The 18,445-nt window shown below is 44.4% G+C and overlaps 1 protein-coding gene across 1 annotated transcript; it reads left to right on the top strand.

Moving 5' to 3' along the window:
• The first annotated feature begins 1,533 nt into the window (after nt 1-1,533).
• Nucleotides 1,534-17,966, top strand: LOC110531871 (arylsulfatase J). The gene is made up of 2 exons (XM_021615348.2): nt 1,534-2,474; nt 15,380-17,966. The coding sequence occupies exons 1-2, from the start codon at nt 2,167-2,169 to the stop codon at nt 16,746-16,748; spliced, it is 1,677 nt and encodes a 558-aa protein (XP_021471023.1). The 5' UTR covers nt 1,534-2,166; the 3' UTR covers nt 16,749-17,966.
• The last annotated feature ends 479 nt before the right edge of the window (nt 17,967-18,445 follow it).

Here is an 18,445-nt window from a genome sequence, read left to right as displayed (position 1 = left end):
TGGGGAAACAAAGGGCACATTTATACAAACACAATCAGTGAGGAATTGGAAGCAGGTGTGCGTAATGACACAGTTCAGTGCAGCCTAGAAGGCCGGTGACGTCCGACCTCCGGAACTGGTTAACAGAATGAGCAGCAGTACCGGGGGAATCCGTGACACAGTACAGGAAAAAATCCCTACTGCCTCTGATCTGGTGGACTCATTAAACACACATGCTTCATTTGTAAATTATGTCTGAGTGTTGGAGATAGCCCCTGGCTATCCGTAAATTAAACAAACAAAAAAATTGTGTCGTCTCGTTTGGTTAATATAAGGAATTAGAAATGATGTATTCCTTTACTTTTGATACTTAAGTATATTTAAAGCCAAATACTTTTTTACTTTTACTCAAGTACTATTTCACTGCGTGACTTTCACTTTTACTTGAGTCATTTTCTATTAAGGTATCTTTACTTTTACTCAAGTATGACAATACAGTACTTTTCCCACCATTTATACTACGATTACTTCCGTAGTACTGCTTGGTTTAACCAACTGCTTATTCCCCCTCAGAAAATGAACAAAATAACCTCAGCTGAATGAATCCTTTCTCTGACGTTAAGTCTACTCCTAAATTGGGAGAGGTAGCCTAGTTCATCATGAGCCATAAGGTAAGCCAGAAGGGGAAAAATACAATAGGATAATCAAGCAGTAGGACACATGTGTTCCTGTATGTTGGACTAACAGGAAGTTTTAGCCTTCAGACTAGATTAGTGGTTGACTTCATTTTCTTTGATTTTTAAAAAATGATCTTCAAATGAAAGAAGCTGTCCAAATCTCTACAGATGCCCATCCACTATAAATCCAATCAAGTTATTGCCTTCCATAAATAAATGGCATATCTAGACATCAGAGTGTTGGTTGAAGTCTGCATTATGGAATGCTTCCAACTGTTATGTTTTAAAGATGTTAAGATGAAAATACAGACCACGTTTGTTTTTCCTCCATTTGCAATAAATTATTATTTATCTCCCCAACACTGTTATTACAAACGTTGTGACTGTCTCCAGGGGCAGACCATACAGTCATTCAGTCCTTTTGTTCTGAATCTATGGACACGACAGTCATTCGTTTTAAATGTTACATTGCCATACTGGCTGGCAATGTTCTTATCCCTTGTATGCTAGCTAGCCAACTACGGCTAATTTACAGTCAAGTCAAAAAGTGCAGCCAGAATAACAGCAAAGTAGCTTCATTTGCATGAATTGTTTTCTATTTGGATACATCCATAACAATGAGCTAATGATTCAAGATTTTTTAAATGCTTTTTACAGTGGAGATCAAGTTTATAAATTGCCTGGCTGGGCTGATAAAACAGTGGATTGCGTGATCAGGTGGAACAGTGCAAATGGGCATTTAAACGTCATAGATTTAGCCCGCGGAAATTTGTAGAATGCGGTTTAAACCAATCAGCATTCAGGATTATACCCACCCGTTGTATAATCCACACTGTCACAACCCAATCAATAGGTTGATCCAAATGCTCTTTGCACTCCCCCATCCATTTAAATGGTGGTGGAGTGCGAGGAGCGCAGACACACACGGAAGAGCAGCCCCTACAGCTGGCAGCGGGTGTTTCTAAAACAGACTCGTTGCTGAGAGAGAAGGACCTGTCAAGTCTCTCACGTCCTAGAATAAACACAAGTGAGGTTCGCGATTGATGCAACACAGTTTTAAGTGAAGAGTGAAGTTGATTCAACTATTTTTGTAAGAGGAGCCACGTTTCAAACGAGGAATAGAGCATTCCGACGGGAAGATGTTTTGCGTGGTAGAACTTTGGATTAACGTTTTAATGGTGGGGACTTCAAACACGCGTGTTGCAGCATTTGAAAGGACTGGACTGCTATTATCGTCGGCTACTGAACACAAACGTTGTCATCGGGCTAGAGTATGAGAGTAGGCCATTGAGGACAATGCTAACACAATTTCCAAGGGCTGCTACACCGGGACATGTGCAACGCTCCTCCACCGCATTCGCTCGTTGTCCACCATGACAACCACTGCCAATAACTTTGTTGCAATGTAGCAAACCAACGATCGCTTAATTATATATATATATATATTTTTTACTCAGACTAACACAATGATTCGAGTGGTTTGGTTTTTGATGCAGTGTAAACGTCGGGGATGAAGATGTTTATCGTCAGTGTCCTGGCGAGTTTATTCGCGTTTACTTCACTGACATGTGGCTATCAGATGTCGTGGGGAAATTGGAATGGCAATTCGCAGAACCGAGTGAGTAATCGTGACAAGACCACTCAACCTCACATCATTTTCATCCTGGTTGATGACCAAGGCTTCCGGGACGTGGGCTACCATGGGTCCGAGATCAAAACCCCAACTCTGGACAGGCTGGCAGCGCAGGGAGTGAAACTGGAGAATTACTATGTTCAGCCTCTCTGTAGCCCTTCCAGGAGTCAATTGATGACTGGCAGGTGAGTTGAACCTCCTGTCTCGTGGGTATTCAGTTGTGGTCAGTCAACCTGGTCTTAGAGCATTTCGTATTATTCTGTACGTAAATCCGAGACGCATCATTTAGTATGACACAGTATTTACATTTCGTATGGTATGTATTCATTTGTGGATGTCCGTTACCCATTTCGTATGATATTTAATGAATTTGAAAAAATGTCCAATATGTTATGAATTTGAAAAACATACAATAATTGTAGCTAGCTGGCTAACGTTAGCAAGGCTAGAGGTTAGGGTTGAGTTTAGGAGTTAGGTTAAAGCGTTAGGGAAAGGGTTAGCTAACATGCAACATCTTTGCAAAGTAGTAAGTAGTTGCTAAAATGATAAAGTTGCCTGTGGTGAGATTCAACCTCACAACCTTTGGGTTGCTAGATGTTCGGTTAGGGAAAGGGTTAGGTAACATGCTAAGTAGTTTTTTTTTACATTTGATTTATTTGACCTTTATTTAACCAGGTAGGCCAGTTGACGACAAGTTCTCATTTACAACTGCGACCTGGCCAAGATAAAGCAAAGCATTGCGACACAAACAACAGAGTTACACATGGAATAAACAAACGTACAGTCAATAACACAATAAAAGTCTATATACAGTGTGTGCAAATGAGGTAAGATTAGGGAGGTAAGGCAATAAATAGGCCATAGTGGTGAATGAATTACAATTTAGCAATTAAACACGGGAGTGATAGATGTGCAGAAGATGGATGTGCAAAGGGGTGCAAAGGAGCAACAACAAAAAATAACTATGGGGATGAGGTAGTCGGGTGGGCTATTTACAGATGGGCTATGTACAGGTGCAATGATCTGTAAGCTGCTCTGACATCTGATGCCTAAAGTTAGTGAAGGAGATATGTCTTTAACTTCAGCTATTTTTGCAATTCGTTCCAGTCATTGGCAGCAGAGAACTGGAAGGAAAAGCGGCCAAATGAGGAATTGGCTTTGGGGGTGACCAGTGAAATATACCTGCTGGAGCGTGAAATAGGAAGGAATATACCTGCTTTGTTGTGAAATAGGAAGCCGGTTCTAGATTTAATTTTGGATTGGTGATGCTAAATGTGAGTCTTGAAGGAGAGTTTACAGTCTAACCAGAAACCTAGGTATTTGTAGTTGTCCACATATATTCTAAGTAAGAACCGTCCAGAGTAGTGATGCTAGACGGCGGGTGGTGATTGGTTGAAGAGCATGCATTTAGTTTTACTTGCATTTAAGAGCAGTTGGAGGCCACGGAAGTGGAGTTGAATGGCATTGAAGCTCGTCTGGAGGTTAGTTAACACAGTGTCCAAAGAAGGGCCAGAAGTATACAAAATGGTGTCGTCTGTGTAGAGGTGGATCAGAGAATCACCAGCAGCAAGAGTGACGACATTGATGTATACAGAGAAGAGTCAGCCCGAGAATTGAATCCTGTGGCACCCCCATAGACTGCCAGAGGTCCGGACAACAGGCCCTCCGATTTGACACACTGAACTCTGTCATTTGAGAAACCAAGAATGTTGAGTCTGCCGATAAGAATGCGGTGATTGACAGTCGAAAGCTTTGGCCAGGTCGATGAATATGGCTGCACAGTATTGTCTTTTATCGATGGTGGTTATGATACTGTTTAGGACCTTGAGCATGGCTGAGGTGCACCCATGACCAGCTCGGAAACCAGATTGCATGGCGGAGAAGGTACGGTGAGATTCGAAATGGTCGGTGATCTGTTTGGCTTTCCAATACTTTAGAAAGACAGGGTAGGATAGATATAGGTCTGTAACAGTTTGGGTCTAGAGTGTCTCCCCCTTTGAAGAGGGGGATGACCTCGGTAGCTTTCCAATCTTTGGGAATCTCAGACGAGACGGAAGAGAGGTTGAAAAGGCTAGTAATAGGGGTTGCAACAATTGCGGCAGATACTTTTAGAAAGAGAGGGTCCAGATTGTCTAGCCTGGCTGATTTGTAGGGGTCCAGATTTTGCAGCTCTTTCAGAACATCAGCTGTCTCGATTTGGGTGAAGGAGAAATGGGGGAGGCTTGGGCAAGTTGCTGTGAGGGGTACAGAGCTGTTGGTAGGGGTAGCCAGGTGGGAAGTTGCAAAGTATCTAACTAACTCATTTCAGTATATAAGGTCCCACAGTTGACAGTGCATGTCAAAGCAAAAACCAAACCATGAGGTCAAATCAATTGTCCTTGGAGCTCCGAGACAGGATATTGTGAAGGCTGGGGAAGTGTACCAGAACATTTCTGCAGCATTGAAGGTCCCCAAGAACACGGTGCTCTCCATCATTCTTAAATGGAAGAAGTTTGGAACCACCAAGACTCTTCCTAGAGCTGGCCGCCCGGCCAAACTGAGCAATCGGGGGAGAAGGGTCTTGGTCAGGGAGGTGACCAAGAACCCAATGGTCACTCTGACACAGTTCCTGTGTGGAGATGGGACAACCATCTCTACAGCACTCCACCAATCAGGTCTTTATGGTAGAGTGGCTAGACCACTCCTCAGTGAAATGCACACGACAGCCTGCTTGGAGTTTACCTAAAGTCACCTAAAGACTCTCAGGCCATGAGAAACAAAATTCTCTGGTCTGATGAAACCAAAATTAGACTCTTTGGCCTGAATGCCAAGCGTCATGTCTGGAGGAAACCTGGCACCATCCCTACAGTGAAGCATGGTGGTGGCAGCAGCATCGTGCTGTGGGGATGTTTTTAGCGGCTGGGAGATCAGTCAGGATTGAGTGAAAGCTGAACGGAGCAAAGTACACAGAGATCCTTGATGAAAACCTGCTCCAGAGCACTCAGGACCTCAGACTGGGGTGACTGTTCACCTTCTAACAGGAAAACGACCCTAAGCACACAGCCAAGAGTGACTTCGGGACAAGTCTTTGAATGTCCTTGAGTGGCCCAGCCAGAGCCTGGACATGAACCCAATCAAACATCTCTGGAGAGACGTGAAAATAGCTGTGCAGTGACGCTCCCCATCCAAACTGACAGAGCTTGAGAGGATCTGCAGAGAATAATTGGAAAAACTCTCCAAATACAGGCGTGCCAAGCTTGTAGCGTCATACCCAAGACGACTCAAGTCTAATCGCTGCCAAAGGTTCTTCAACAAAGTACTGAGTAAAGGGTCCGAGTACTTATGTAAATGTGATAGTTCAGTTGCGCCTATAGTGTCTGCCTACTGAAACGGGAAGGTTCCTGGGCACCTATTCTGGCAAATTATGAAAAAAGTGTCTCCCATGTTGCCCACTCCACCCACCCCTGAAATGTTGGTGTATATACAGTTGTGTTACCAGGCTACTCCTGAAAGGATGATTGCAAGAGTGGTGGTGTTTTAATTATTATTTTTTAATCTATGTTTTGAAATAGAAGGGTGTCCTCCAAAGAGGAGATTAGGGGCCCTTTGTGTGTGTGTGTGTTTTTACTAATGGATAGAAATGTGAGGAGAGCTACGGTACTGCTATGTGCTGTATATTGGAGGGACCAGACTGGATTTCCCTTCCATGCCTTGCGGTGGGATTTCAGCAGATGTCTGTCCCATGATCCATTCTATAGGGCTGTTAAAATGTCAAGATGTCAATGCTTTTCCCCTTTTGTGGCCTGCAATATAGTAACTTGAATATCGTGCTGAAAGGGTGGTTGTTGTGATCTCTAAACTTTTGCTCGCCGCTTAGGGTCCCTTTTTTTGAGGTGTAATTGTTTTTGGGGGGTTTTGGGCTGGTTGGCATGGCAACCAAAGGAATCTGACCCCTTGCCACACACACACGCTAAATTTTAAATTCCAGTTGTTATTGTTGCGCCCCAATTGTAAACCACAACTATACACCAGAGGGCTCTAGTTTGAAAATGTTTTTTTTCTTTCTCAACTGTCTCTAGATGGACAGGTTGTCTTGCCTCGTAAATATTAAGTTCTACCCAGGGGACTGACAGGTCAAAATATCCAGATATCCCAGGGCATGTTGACATGTATGGTAATGAAGTTCAAGTAGAGGTAATATCAGCCATTTCTTCCTCCTTTTCCCTCCCCCCGTGGCACTGCCACTGACTGGGCATTGCAGGGACGAGGTGAGTGCGTTATTCTGGTGAGAAATAAATATATTACCATGTGTTTCATCTGCTGTGTTTGCATAGTAAGAGCTGTTGTTGAGCCTTTTCGGTGGAAAGATTGTCTGAAGAAAATAATCTTGCATGAAGGCTGATGAAGCCTCTTTCTGGACTGCGTTAGCACTCTCCATTTCAATGTGCTTTTTAGTCCAGGAGCAGGCCTGCACAAACGTCACAATCTCTCTCAACCCCGATGTGCTCCCTCCTCCTACTACCATGCCCACACACTATCATTCCGGTCACTGGTCCTAAAAAGAGAAGCGATCGTTGTGATGGTGACAATGGTCTTTTGAGTCGCGAGGGTTTTCCAGAATCGGCTTGTTGTGCAGGATTAGAGATGGCCAGGTCAAATGTTGTCTGTCCCACTCAACCACTCTCCCTTTTGCTTTTAATGCAACACGTGGATACCAGAGAGGGGACTTGATCCTTCACACACAAGCGCCCACTGTCTTCTGGCCTCAGGTCCTTCATTTGCAGAGATCAGGTGGTGGCAGCATGCAAGACTGACCCAGCCACTGAAATCGCAGCTTTCTTTAAAAATGTATTTCTGTCTTCACCTCATTAAACTCCATTTAAAATTGTAAAGGCCATCCTGTGGGCCATGAGGCTGAAAGAGAAAAACTGCAGTTTTAAAGCGAATTTCCTGCAGTACTACACAATTTGCCGTGTCTTACGCTATCTGAGTGACTCAAACATTATAATAAAATCAACGGGGGCCCCATACCATGACAGAAATACCTCTGAACGCATAATTTTCATTCTTGATTTTTGATTCTCCCTGGCGAGCTTTCATTTCAACCTGGTCTCAGAGCATTTTGTATATTCTGTGTGTAAATTGGAGACACTCCATTTAGTATGATATGTTACGAATTACAATTTGTATGATATGTTGTGAATTCTAGCTAGGTGGCAAACGTTAGCTAGCTGGCTAACATTAGCTAGGCTATTTATTTTTTATTTTACCTTTATTTAACTAGGCAAATTTAACTAGGCAAACAAATTCTTGTTTTCAATGACAGCCTAGGAACAGTGGATTTAACTGCCTGTTCAGGGGCAGAATGACAGATTTGTACCGTGTCAGCTCGGATTTTGAACTTGCAACCTTTCGGTTACTAGTCCAACGCTCTAACCACTAGGCTACCCTGCTGCCCAATGGGTTAAGGTTAGGTTAAAGGGTTAGATAAAAGTGTTAGCATGTTTGCTAACCCTTCCCCTAAGTAGTTGCAAAGTAGCAAAAAATGTATTAAGTGGTTAGCTAACTCTAAGTAATTAGCTAAAGTTGTCCGTGTTGAGATTCAAACTCACGACTTTTGTCCCACCTCTCCACATTCACATTATACGCCCACCCTGATCAACCACCATACTTTTGTTTTTGCCTTAAGTAACCATCTGTCGTATGTTACGCTTGCTATGGTTACATATCATACATACTAATTTGAGTGTTTCAGATATTTACATCTAGTCTGAGACCAGGCTGTTTATTTAGTTGATTGTTAGTTCTCTTATACATACTTTTATATAAGTTTACACTCAAATGTTCCATCCCGAAAATGTTATATATATATATATATATATATATATATATATATATATATATATATATATATATATATATATATATATATATATATATATATATATATATGGAGACAGACAAGTGAACCCCATTTGTGCTGCTGCTGTTCGTACAAAGGTAAAGCCCCCCCCCCCCCCCCCCCCCCAAATTGCTACGGCAGCTCTGAATCGAAGCACCTCGACCTCTGGTTTTCCTCAGGGCAGCGGCAGGAAAAAAAAAACTTTGAGGCTTCAGTTGAGCATTTGCCTCCCAAGTTCAACAACAGCCCTTGACTTATAGGGCTCTTCAAACCCCATGAACTTTCACTGTACTACTCAGTAATTCACTCCTGGAAAAGTGAGAAGTTATACCAAGGAAAGGGCATAGGTTGTATTGACCTGGCAGCGGTTATGGCGTTCCTTATTAAAGTCTAAGAATGTGGACTATGTCTGTGGAAATGGGTTTGAGACAATGGATGGTGCTCAAGACCAGGTTCTCTGAAATAACTTCTCTGCTAGACAAGGCGGTTGGGCGGTTGGGACAAAGGACATTTTTCTGAAAGTTTTGTAAACACACCCGGTAGTATCAAAGATGTGCGTATTTCACAGCTTGAGAGACATGACGACAAAACGTGTCCGGACAGAGCTGATGTGTGGCCTCTGTCAAAGGTGTTTAGTACACGGATGTGGAATTAGGCATTCATAAAAGACCGCTGATTTAATTTTTGCCAGAACTTTGGAAACTTCACAACCTCGCAGCTGTTTGTCAGGTAGTGTTAAAATGGACTTGAATTATGTCTCCTTGCTGTAGTCTAAATTCACTATTACATTCTCAGACGCACTCCTTTTTATAAAGATTTATGTGACTAGTCTGAATAAAAACTATTGAGAAAATAGCCAGGAATACCCCCCCCCCACCACCCCCTTCATCTCCCGAAACGCTTTCTTTTCTCTCTCTCTCTCACACATCTATCAGTCCCTCTCTGTTCCTCTCTTTCTACTTCCCACGGAGGATGACTCCGGTGGAATCGGCGTAAAGCTACATTCTATTTAGCTATCAAAGGCCCACATCGCTGATGAACCTCCATCCATCAACAAACAAATGATCAGGAATGTGCCCCACAGTGGCTTCTGGGTTGCGTGGAGGACATCACCAATGTGGATAAGGGCAGCTTCATGAAACCAAACACTGTGCTGTCTTGGTGTCAAGGCGCTGTAAGTTGTAACTCTAACAAACCACGGGCAGAGCCGTGGTTTATTTGCACAGAGCTACTCCCCCCCCCCCCCCCCCCCCCCCCTCCCCCCCTTTTTGCCCTCTCACCCCAGTCAAGTTTCACCTTCCACTTCTCCAGACCCCATGCAGAGACTGTCCACAGTCGCCCAGCCTCCCCTCTCACTCACCCATCCCCATGTCGCTTCACTGAGCTGTCGCTCTCTTTGTACATCTCGCTCTCCTTCACCCTGTACCCTCACTCTGTTGCACCTTCTACCATTTCCTTCACCCTATACACTCACTCCATCCCAGCACACTGGGTTGCAGAGCGAATGCATACTGGGTCGGTTGACAAAGTGAAGCAAGGCCAACGTGTGAATAGGGGAATGAAGGTTTTAAGGGAGGGTCTGGACGAGAGCGAGGGAATCTATAGTGTTTTGAGTCCTGAATGGGTTAAAGAAGACGAGTGCCAAAGAGGGCGCAGCAGAAGTGCGATTGAAGGGGCGGTCCAGTCAGATCAAGTCGAAAGGGAGGAAGGGAATAAGCGAGGGAACCACACCGCTCCAAGGCTAAATTTCATTAGCTTTCGAGAGCCGAGGAGAGGCTGCTTATTCGAACCATATGTGGGGAGGATGTGGAACAGTTCCGTGGGGTTGGCACATGGAGCCGGGCCCAGGCCCAGGGATAGTGATGGTTTGAAACCTGGTATAGGCCTAGAACCCAGTGGTTGTGTAGCCTAGTAGTGGTATCCCTGTTGTGCCTTGTGGGATTCTGTGATTGCAAGCTGCACTTGTTGAGTTGTGTTTTAATGGCTTATTGTGATTTGTTGGCCCAGCGGTTGTGTTAAAATAGACCAGGGCGATAGCTAGTGTGATTTACAATGGGTGTTTTGAGATTGTGGCTGTACTGTAATTTGGTTGATATGGACTTAAAGTAGGGAAGAACCATGAGCTCGTGCCATAAGATGTTAATGAGGGTCTGTAAACGGGCTGTATGCGACAGGGTGGGAGGCACATTGAATACGCTCACTACTCCAGTCATTATTATTTATTTTTTTACGGGCCCATAAAGACTAGAAAGCAGAAATGTCCTTCAACCACTCAAGACCCACACAAATTCAAGGCCAATGACCCATTCCCTTGAAATGTCATAGATGTAGACCAGGATACTTTGGAATTCCAGTCCACGTCGAGAGCTTTCGTTTTAGATGACTGATCTGTTTAGGGATGAGAGACTGCGTAGCGTGACATTCTCATTACACGCCTGTAACCTTTTGGTATGTGAGCACCAGCATCCCATAAGACTCTCTGGAGGGTTAGGATTATATGGTGAATTCACACACCCTCTCATACGTAGATGAGTTCGTGCAGTCACACGCATACGCACTCGCAGAAACACACGTGCTCACACACACACACTTGCTCTCTTTCACACGCACACTCTACCTTTCGGATGAACACATAAGAGACTCTTATATTATATACACACACACACAGCTCTGACGTGCATCTGTCTTTTTTTTCCAACTGTGTTGCGTTGTGATTTTGTGTGGCTTTAAAAATCTGAAGAAAAAGATGCCCTCAGGGAGACATTGTCCCTTCCTCTCAATCCCAGATTTCAATCCTTGGCTTTTTAATACGAAGCTGGACAAATAAAAACAAGTGAAGTTTGAAGGAATGGAAAATCTAATCTTATACCCCGGTGGAATGTATACAAGCTGGTCCACGTCTGGCTGAGAATGAAGATAATGGAGCAGAAAACCCTCCAGAAATGGCACTTTTTTTTTTTTTTAATAGACATTTATGGGCAAACGAAGAGAGTAAACATGGACATATAATTGCTTGTGAAAAGCGCTAAACAGAGAGATGGCATATAGATGGAAACTAAAGTTTTCTCTGCACATTTTATTATCTGCAGTTGTGAAGTCTTGAGTTCACTTCAACGTATGTCACCGACTATATAATGGCAATTTGGGGTTCAGATTCAGCTCTAGTCAAAGCCTACGCGCTCGGCGCCAAGTTCCACCATGGACCACCAAAAGAGCTTGCTTGATTGTCTCTCTGGTCTCTACCCAAAGACAGATGTTGCTTTTCCCTTGGCTTATTTTTTTCCATCACTATATTAGTTCATTTGATCCATATTGGATCCAGTTAATGATCGCCCAGGGCAACAATGCTTCCTCTACCCCCCCCCCCCCCCCCCCCCCCAGTGTGTTTTGTTGTGGAGTGGCGATTTTGAGAGGCCCCTACTCAGACCACTAACTGGTGAGACGTGATCACCCCAGACCCACGTGAAAGCAACACACAATCTGGTTCTCATCCCAGATCCCGTAGTAGTGCCCCACTGAATGGTTCGCTTTAGATTATCATTTCTATCCTCAAAGATGAATTCTGATTCACTAACATATTAAATCTTACATCCTTAAAGTGTATATAGCATTTTAAACTGCCCCACTTCACTTGTTTGCGGCAGGTAGCCTAGTGGGGTGGCAGGTAGCCTAGTGGTTCGAGCGTTGGACTAGTAAGGTTGCAAGAGCGAATCCCCGAGCTGACAAGGTAAAAAATCTGTCATTCTGCCCCTGAACAAGGCAGTGTTCCCACCGTCAGTTAAGAATTTGTTTTTAACTGACTTGTCTAGTTAAATAAAGGTTAAAAAAAATACTTTTTAAAAAATTTAAAAAAAGAATCCTAGGAGCCACTCAGACCTACGTAGGTCTTTCTTGCAGTCAAAATAACCTAGTGGAGTGTTTGTTAAATGTTTTTATACTTAACGGTTTTGTGATGTGTAATATTGGGACGCTCTATATCTGACATGGTACAGGCGTCTTCCTTTTTTGTAAGCCCGTGTGTGTGGTGTACACTTCCGTTTTCAAAGTAAATGTGTTTTAAGACTACCAAGAACAACTCTTGTGTGACCCTGATTTTTAGCCCACTGCAGTAAAAAGGTTAACCCATATGCTACAGTCATTCTCCTTTCAAAAGACACTAGAGGATCTTTAGGTTTTGGATGCCAGATGTTGGGTGTATATACTCTACTTATGACTCTATCCCTGCGTGTTGCATGTAACTCCACTACAGTCTGCTGGCGATGGGACCAAACAACAACACTGCCACCAGCACACTGGCTACAGATGCCAATTCAACGTCTGGTCCATGTAGGTTCAACATAATTGAATTGAAATGATGTGGAAACGGCGCTGATTCACGTGTGTGTGTGTGTGTGTGTGCCCAGTGAGAGGTGTGTTGTGAACGACGCTATTGTACTACCATAGCGACTGTGCAGCGTTCATTGAGACATCTGCTACGCGGTGAATTGTAGGAGGAGGAGAAAGAGTTGTTCAGTAAGACGGTCCTCCCACCTGACTGACTCCTGAGGCATAGAATACTGTATGGTAGGGAGTTCTGGACTGCCAGAGAGACTACGCCATTACCCTCTCCCGAGGTCCATTAGCAAAACCATGTTCTGTCATTTTAGCATACAAACAAGCACACAGACATGCGCACACACACATGCACAAATAAGCTTACAAACATGCGCACATAGCGGCTTTACACATACAAACACAGCTTGTGCACACACACCACTCATTATGCCATTCTGCAAACTGTTCAGCTTGTGTCTGACCGTTTAATATTGTGTGACAGTATTAAGTGAATTACAATAAATAACCAATTAAGTCTAAAACCTCTTAGAACGTCCCTGTGTTTCATCAACTCAACAGCATTTCTAACTTTCAGTTTCTCAAGGGAATTATTAGCCAGTTTCCCTAAAACACTTAGGCCAGTCCATGTTTTGTTTTATTATGTAAGTTAAGTCAAGGGCAAGGTGTTACTGTAGTGTGTATTTGCACTTCCAAGATGCAGTATGCTAAACGCATGCAAAGACCTGCACAGGGCTGTGTCCAAGTGTGAATAAGCGTGTGTTTTTGGGGGGGGAGCCGTGGAAAAGTTTAAAAATCAACTCCTGCCGCTTTAACCTGCAGATCCTACACATCGTAAACCTAGCCCAAACTGAACCAGGAGCACCGACCAATGACTTCAAGCATAGGACAATGACCAGCCAAGCTGTGCTGTGTGGAGGGGATCGCGTGCGTACATGTACATACTCTGTGTAAGCATGGGTTGTTTTTGTGTGAGGGGAGGTATAATTCCACAGGAAAAGCATAGATTTGGATCCCCAGGAGTGACTGCACAGAGAGCTGCAGTGCTTGCACTACTGCTGTGAAGAGTATAGACCCTGCTAAGGAAGCCTTCGGTTTGATTGTCCACCTCCTGGCTTCCCTCTAGCCAAAGCCTCCTTTTTTTTTTTTTCAAAGTGCACACCCAACTTCTTATTTTCTCTACCTCGCCTTAGTGAGTGGTTGCCTGTTTTGCCACTGGCAGCAGGAGAGCAAGAGGGATGAGAGGACGATGATGGATTTGAGGTAGCCTGGCTTTCTCCGTCCAAAAGCAGCACTGGAGAGTCGGACGTAATTACTACCGAGACCGGCTCCACCGTCCCAGGCTGCTGAGCCAAGACGGGCCGTCACCTCCAGACATCGGAGGACCCGCTTTTTAAAAAAAAGACTAGCTCTGTTGCTCCCGGGGTCGAGCATGGGTAACCTCGCCAGGAATCAGTCACTATGTCATTGTACATGAAGGTAGGTGCAGCTTTTGACTTCACATTACTAACAGAATAGTGCCTTCCTTGATTACATTCCCGAGACTTAAGTGCTCAATTTTAAAACCAACGTTTGCAATATTTACATGGTCTGATATGACAACAGACCTTGTTCCCACTGCCAAATACAATCACCGACTGGTTTTAGGTACTCTGTAAGCACAAAGAGATGCTTTCAGAATAAGACGTGTGTACATAGGCAGTAGCTGTGTCAACAGATATACTGCACACACAGTAACTTTGGTTTGTCCGGGGTTTGATCGTTACCACTAGGGGAACGATTACCTCTGGACTTTTTGATTGTTGACTATTTCCTTGCTCATGACAATAGGCAGGTGGTCCTTTTTCGGGAACTCCGGTCTGTTCTACACAAAGACTCTTGTCACTCTCATAACACCGGCCTCGTGGAGACACCAAGGCAAAGTCGACACAAGTCGTCGCTTTCTTTTCCGTCTCGATCGTTGCCAAAATGGCCGCCGCAGTATAGAAAGTTAGGAACATCGTTAGTTTCAGGTCACAACTCTTGTTTCCTGGCTTGCCTTGACTCTTGAATGATGGGTTTTCTGTGTTGACACTCTTTGCCCCCCCCAGATACCCACCACTATTACCACGACATCCTCTGACATATTGCTCTTGGACATCTCCTGTCAAGCATCACTATGTTCTCTGGTTGCCGGCCCGTGTTAGCCCAAGCAGTCAACTGTCATTTTAAACCTGTTGGCTTTGGACTAAGTCCATTGTAATTACAATTAGATTGCATAATGGGTGTAATCTGTTCCGCAAAGCTGTTTTCTGTGCTGTCTCATTGCATTTAAATGGCCTGTGAAAGGATTCCATTGTTGTTTTAGAAACTTGAACTGCATGAACTTTTTAAATGGATTTACCAGAACCTTGGGAGAGTTTGGTTTAGTTTATTGGAAATGTATACAGTAGCGTGTTGAAATTGTCCAAATATTCTCATCCAGTATAGCCTATTTTTCCCTATGCGGAGCAATTTGTGTGCACATCATATGCCATGAAACTCCTTTACAATTCAAGCGTAGAAAAAAGTGGAGGTAGGAAATGTCCAAACACCACAGCAGAGTCATGGCGGTGTATGTATGAACCTGTCATAACATAATACTGCAACTATATTATATTCAGCTGTAAATGTAAGCAAATGCTTTATGATGTGTGACTTGTTTTGGATACTCTGGCCAGCCAGATGAGGATGGTCTCTTTTTTTTTAACACTGGTTCTTCTCAATGTTTAGATAAACAAACTAGAAGTGTTTCCTAGCCACTGTCGCCTTGGCTTTCTCTTTGTGGAAAAAAAATAGTCATAGATAAGATTTGATTGGTTGATTTGACTAACACCATTTCTTCTGTGTCCCATGCAGGTATCAGATCCACACGGGCCTCCAGCACTCGGTCATCCGGCCCACCCAGGCCAACTGTCTGCCCCTGGAGAACGTCACACTGCCACAAAAACTCAGGCAGGCGGGCTACTCCACCCACATGGTGGGCAAGTGGCACCTGGGCTTCTACAAACGCGGCTGCATGCCCACCCAGCGGGGCTTCGACACCTTCTTTGGGTCCCTGCTGGGTAGCGGTGATTACTATAGCCATTATAAATGTGACGGTCCTGGCATGTGTGGCTATGATCTCTATGAAGGGGAGGAGGCGGCCTGGGAACAAGATAGGGGCCAATACTCAACCCTGATGTTCACCCAAAAAGCTGTGGACATCCTGGCTCACCACAACCCTCAAAAACCCTTATTCCTCTACTTGGCCTTTCAGGCGGTCCACTCCCCGCTACAGGTGCCCGCTCTCTACCTGGAGCGCTACAAGTCCATCCCTAACTTACATCGTCGCAAGTACGCCGCCATGGTGTCCTGCCTGGACGAGGCCATCCACAACCTCACGCTGGCGCTAAAGCGCTACGGTTTCTATGACGATACAGTGATAGTGTATTCGTCAGACAACGGGGGCCAGCCCATGGCCGGGGGCAACAACTGGCCACTGAGGGGGAGCAAGGCAACTTACTGGGAGGGGGGCATCCGGGCCGTAGGCTTCGTCCATAGTCCCCTGCTTGTGAACAAGGGGACCCAATGTCGGGCGTTGATTCACATCACGGACTGGTTCCCCACCCTGGTGTCCTTGGGGGAGGGGACTCTGGACGAAGACCTCAACCTGGACGGGTACGACGTGTGGGAGGCCATCAGCGAGGGCCGTCCGTCCCCCCGGCAGGACATCCTACACAACATTGACCCTATCTACACTAAGGCCAAGAATGGATCCTGGAAGGCCGGCTACGGCCTCTGGAACACGGCCATCCGTGCCGCCCTCCGGGTCGGTCACTGGAAGCTCCTTACTGGGGTGCCAGGCTACAGCGACTGGGTCCCTCCGCAGACGTTCTCCAGTCAACTTCTGACCAACCGCTGGCATAATGAACGCATCCGCTGGGACCGGGGAAAGTCCATCTGGCTGTTCAACATCACAGCAGACCCCTATGAACGAGTGGACCTGTCACTACACTACCCACACATAGTGAAGATGATGCTATTGAGGCTAGCACAGTACAATAGGACTGCCATCCCGGTGCGCTACCCGGCTAAAGACTCCCGCTCCAACCCTAACTTTAACGGAGGGGTTTGGGGACCCTGGTACAAGGAGGAAGAGGATGAAGACGATAGGGAGACTAACCTCTTCACTAACTACCTGGCCAAGAAGAGACGGAAGAAGAAAGCGAAGAAGAGGAAGCTCTGAAAAGAAAGGGGGAGGATTAGACTTTTTTAAATTTTTTTATTGTTGTGACTTTTTGTGTGACACTTTTTAGATGGTCAGATCTCAGGGATTGACACACAATCTGTCTTAAAGGATTGTCCTGCTCAATGATTTGAAGACTTGAATGGACTGGTGCTTGGATAGTATGGGAAATCAATGGACAAATGGACATAGATTTGCCTCCGAGTAGGCTAAAAGTAGGCTTTATGGAAAATACCCACTTTAAATGACTACTGTCAGACCCAACACCTATGACCTCACGACTATGGGTTAAGGCCTTTAAAAGAGTGTTTGTTTTTCTGGTTTTTATTGCATGCTTGAATTCCTGTGACATTCAGATTGTTAATAGATTCATTACATTTCATCAGAGAGAAAATAAATATAGAATGAATCTTTACGGACAGCGTCATATTTTTGGGGTGAAATAATAAAAGAACCAAATCAACAAAACAGTTTATTCTATTAGCTGTTGATTGCAGTGTTTTTTTTCAAGAATATGAAAACAAAATGTAGGATTTATATCTGCTAGTCAGCTGAGATTTAGTTTGTTTTATTAGCACAGTCGGTCTGAACCTTAAGATAATGTATGTTCTCCCCCCTTAGGTCTGTCTGCTGTGGCTCCAGTTCAACTTGAATGTAAAACAAAACTAGCAAAAAAATGAAAGACCCCGATGCAATTTTTATATTTTTTTTCCATTTGTCTCATTCCGCCACGGAGTCTTTTCTCATCTTTCTCTCTCTGTACTTCCACGTCTCTCTCTTGCGCTATCTCTTGCTCACTTTTTGTTGCTTGATTTCTCTCGCGCTCTCTTTATCTCTCGCTCTCAATGACAAATTTATCAGTCCCAATTTTGCAGCAGTAGTGTTTTTTTTTATTTGTATTTTTTGTGACAGGAAAGTTTTCTGTCTGCTGCACATTGTCACTGCAGCCGATGGCACCTTTTTCGTACCTTTTTTATTTTAGTGGAAAATACTATAAAGTTGAACTTGGTCCAGCGTGCCAGATTCAACTCCTTTGTTGCTTGTCTTGAAGCGCCAGATTCATCAGTCGGTGTTGAACAGTAAAACAGAAATGCCATAAATGGAAACAACCCACATGTTTTTGGGCAAAGAAATATAACTTGCAACCATTAAGTCAAACAGTATTTAATTTGATTTTCTGTTGCTTGACGCTGTCAATAAACATACTTTTTATATATAGCGTATGTGGACAGAGCTGCCCTGGTCAACTGTAAGTGCTGTTATTGCGAAGTGGAAACGTCTAGGAGCATAAGTCGCGACGTGGTAGGCCACACAAGCTCACAGAACGGAGCCGCTGAAGCACATAATGCGTACTTTTTTTTTGTCTGTGCACCATTGCAACACTCTCTCCCGAGTTCCAAACTGCCTCTGGAAGCAACATCGACAGAACTGTTCATCCGGGAGCTTCATGAAATTGGTTTCCATGGCCGAGCAGCCACACACAAGCCTAAGATCACCATGTGCAATGCTGGAGTGGTGTAATAATAGGAATAATGGTCTGGGGCTGTTTTTCATGGTTCGGGCCCCTTAGTTCCAGTGAAGGGAAGTCTTAACGCTACAACATGCAATGATGTTCTAGACGATTACGTGCTTCCAACCGTTTGAGGAAGGCACCTTTCCTGTTTCACCATGACACTGCCCCCGTTCACAAAGCGAAG

The sequence above is a fragment of the Oncorhynchus mykiss genome, chromosome 9, assembly GCF_013265735.2.
Source record: "Oncorhynchus mykiss isolate Arlee chromosome 9, USDA_OmykA_1.1, whole genome shotgun sequence".
Lineage (NCBI taxonomy): Eukaryota > Metazoa > Chordata > Actinopteri > Salmoniformes > Salmonidae > Oncorhynchus > Oncorhynchus mykiss.
Note: the sequence above shows the minus strand (reverse complement) of the source record. Positions and strands in the feature narration are given on the sequence as shown.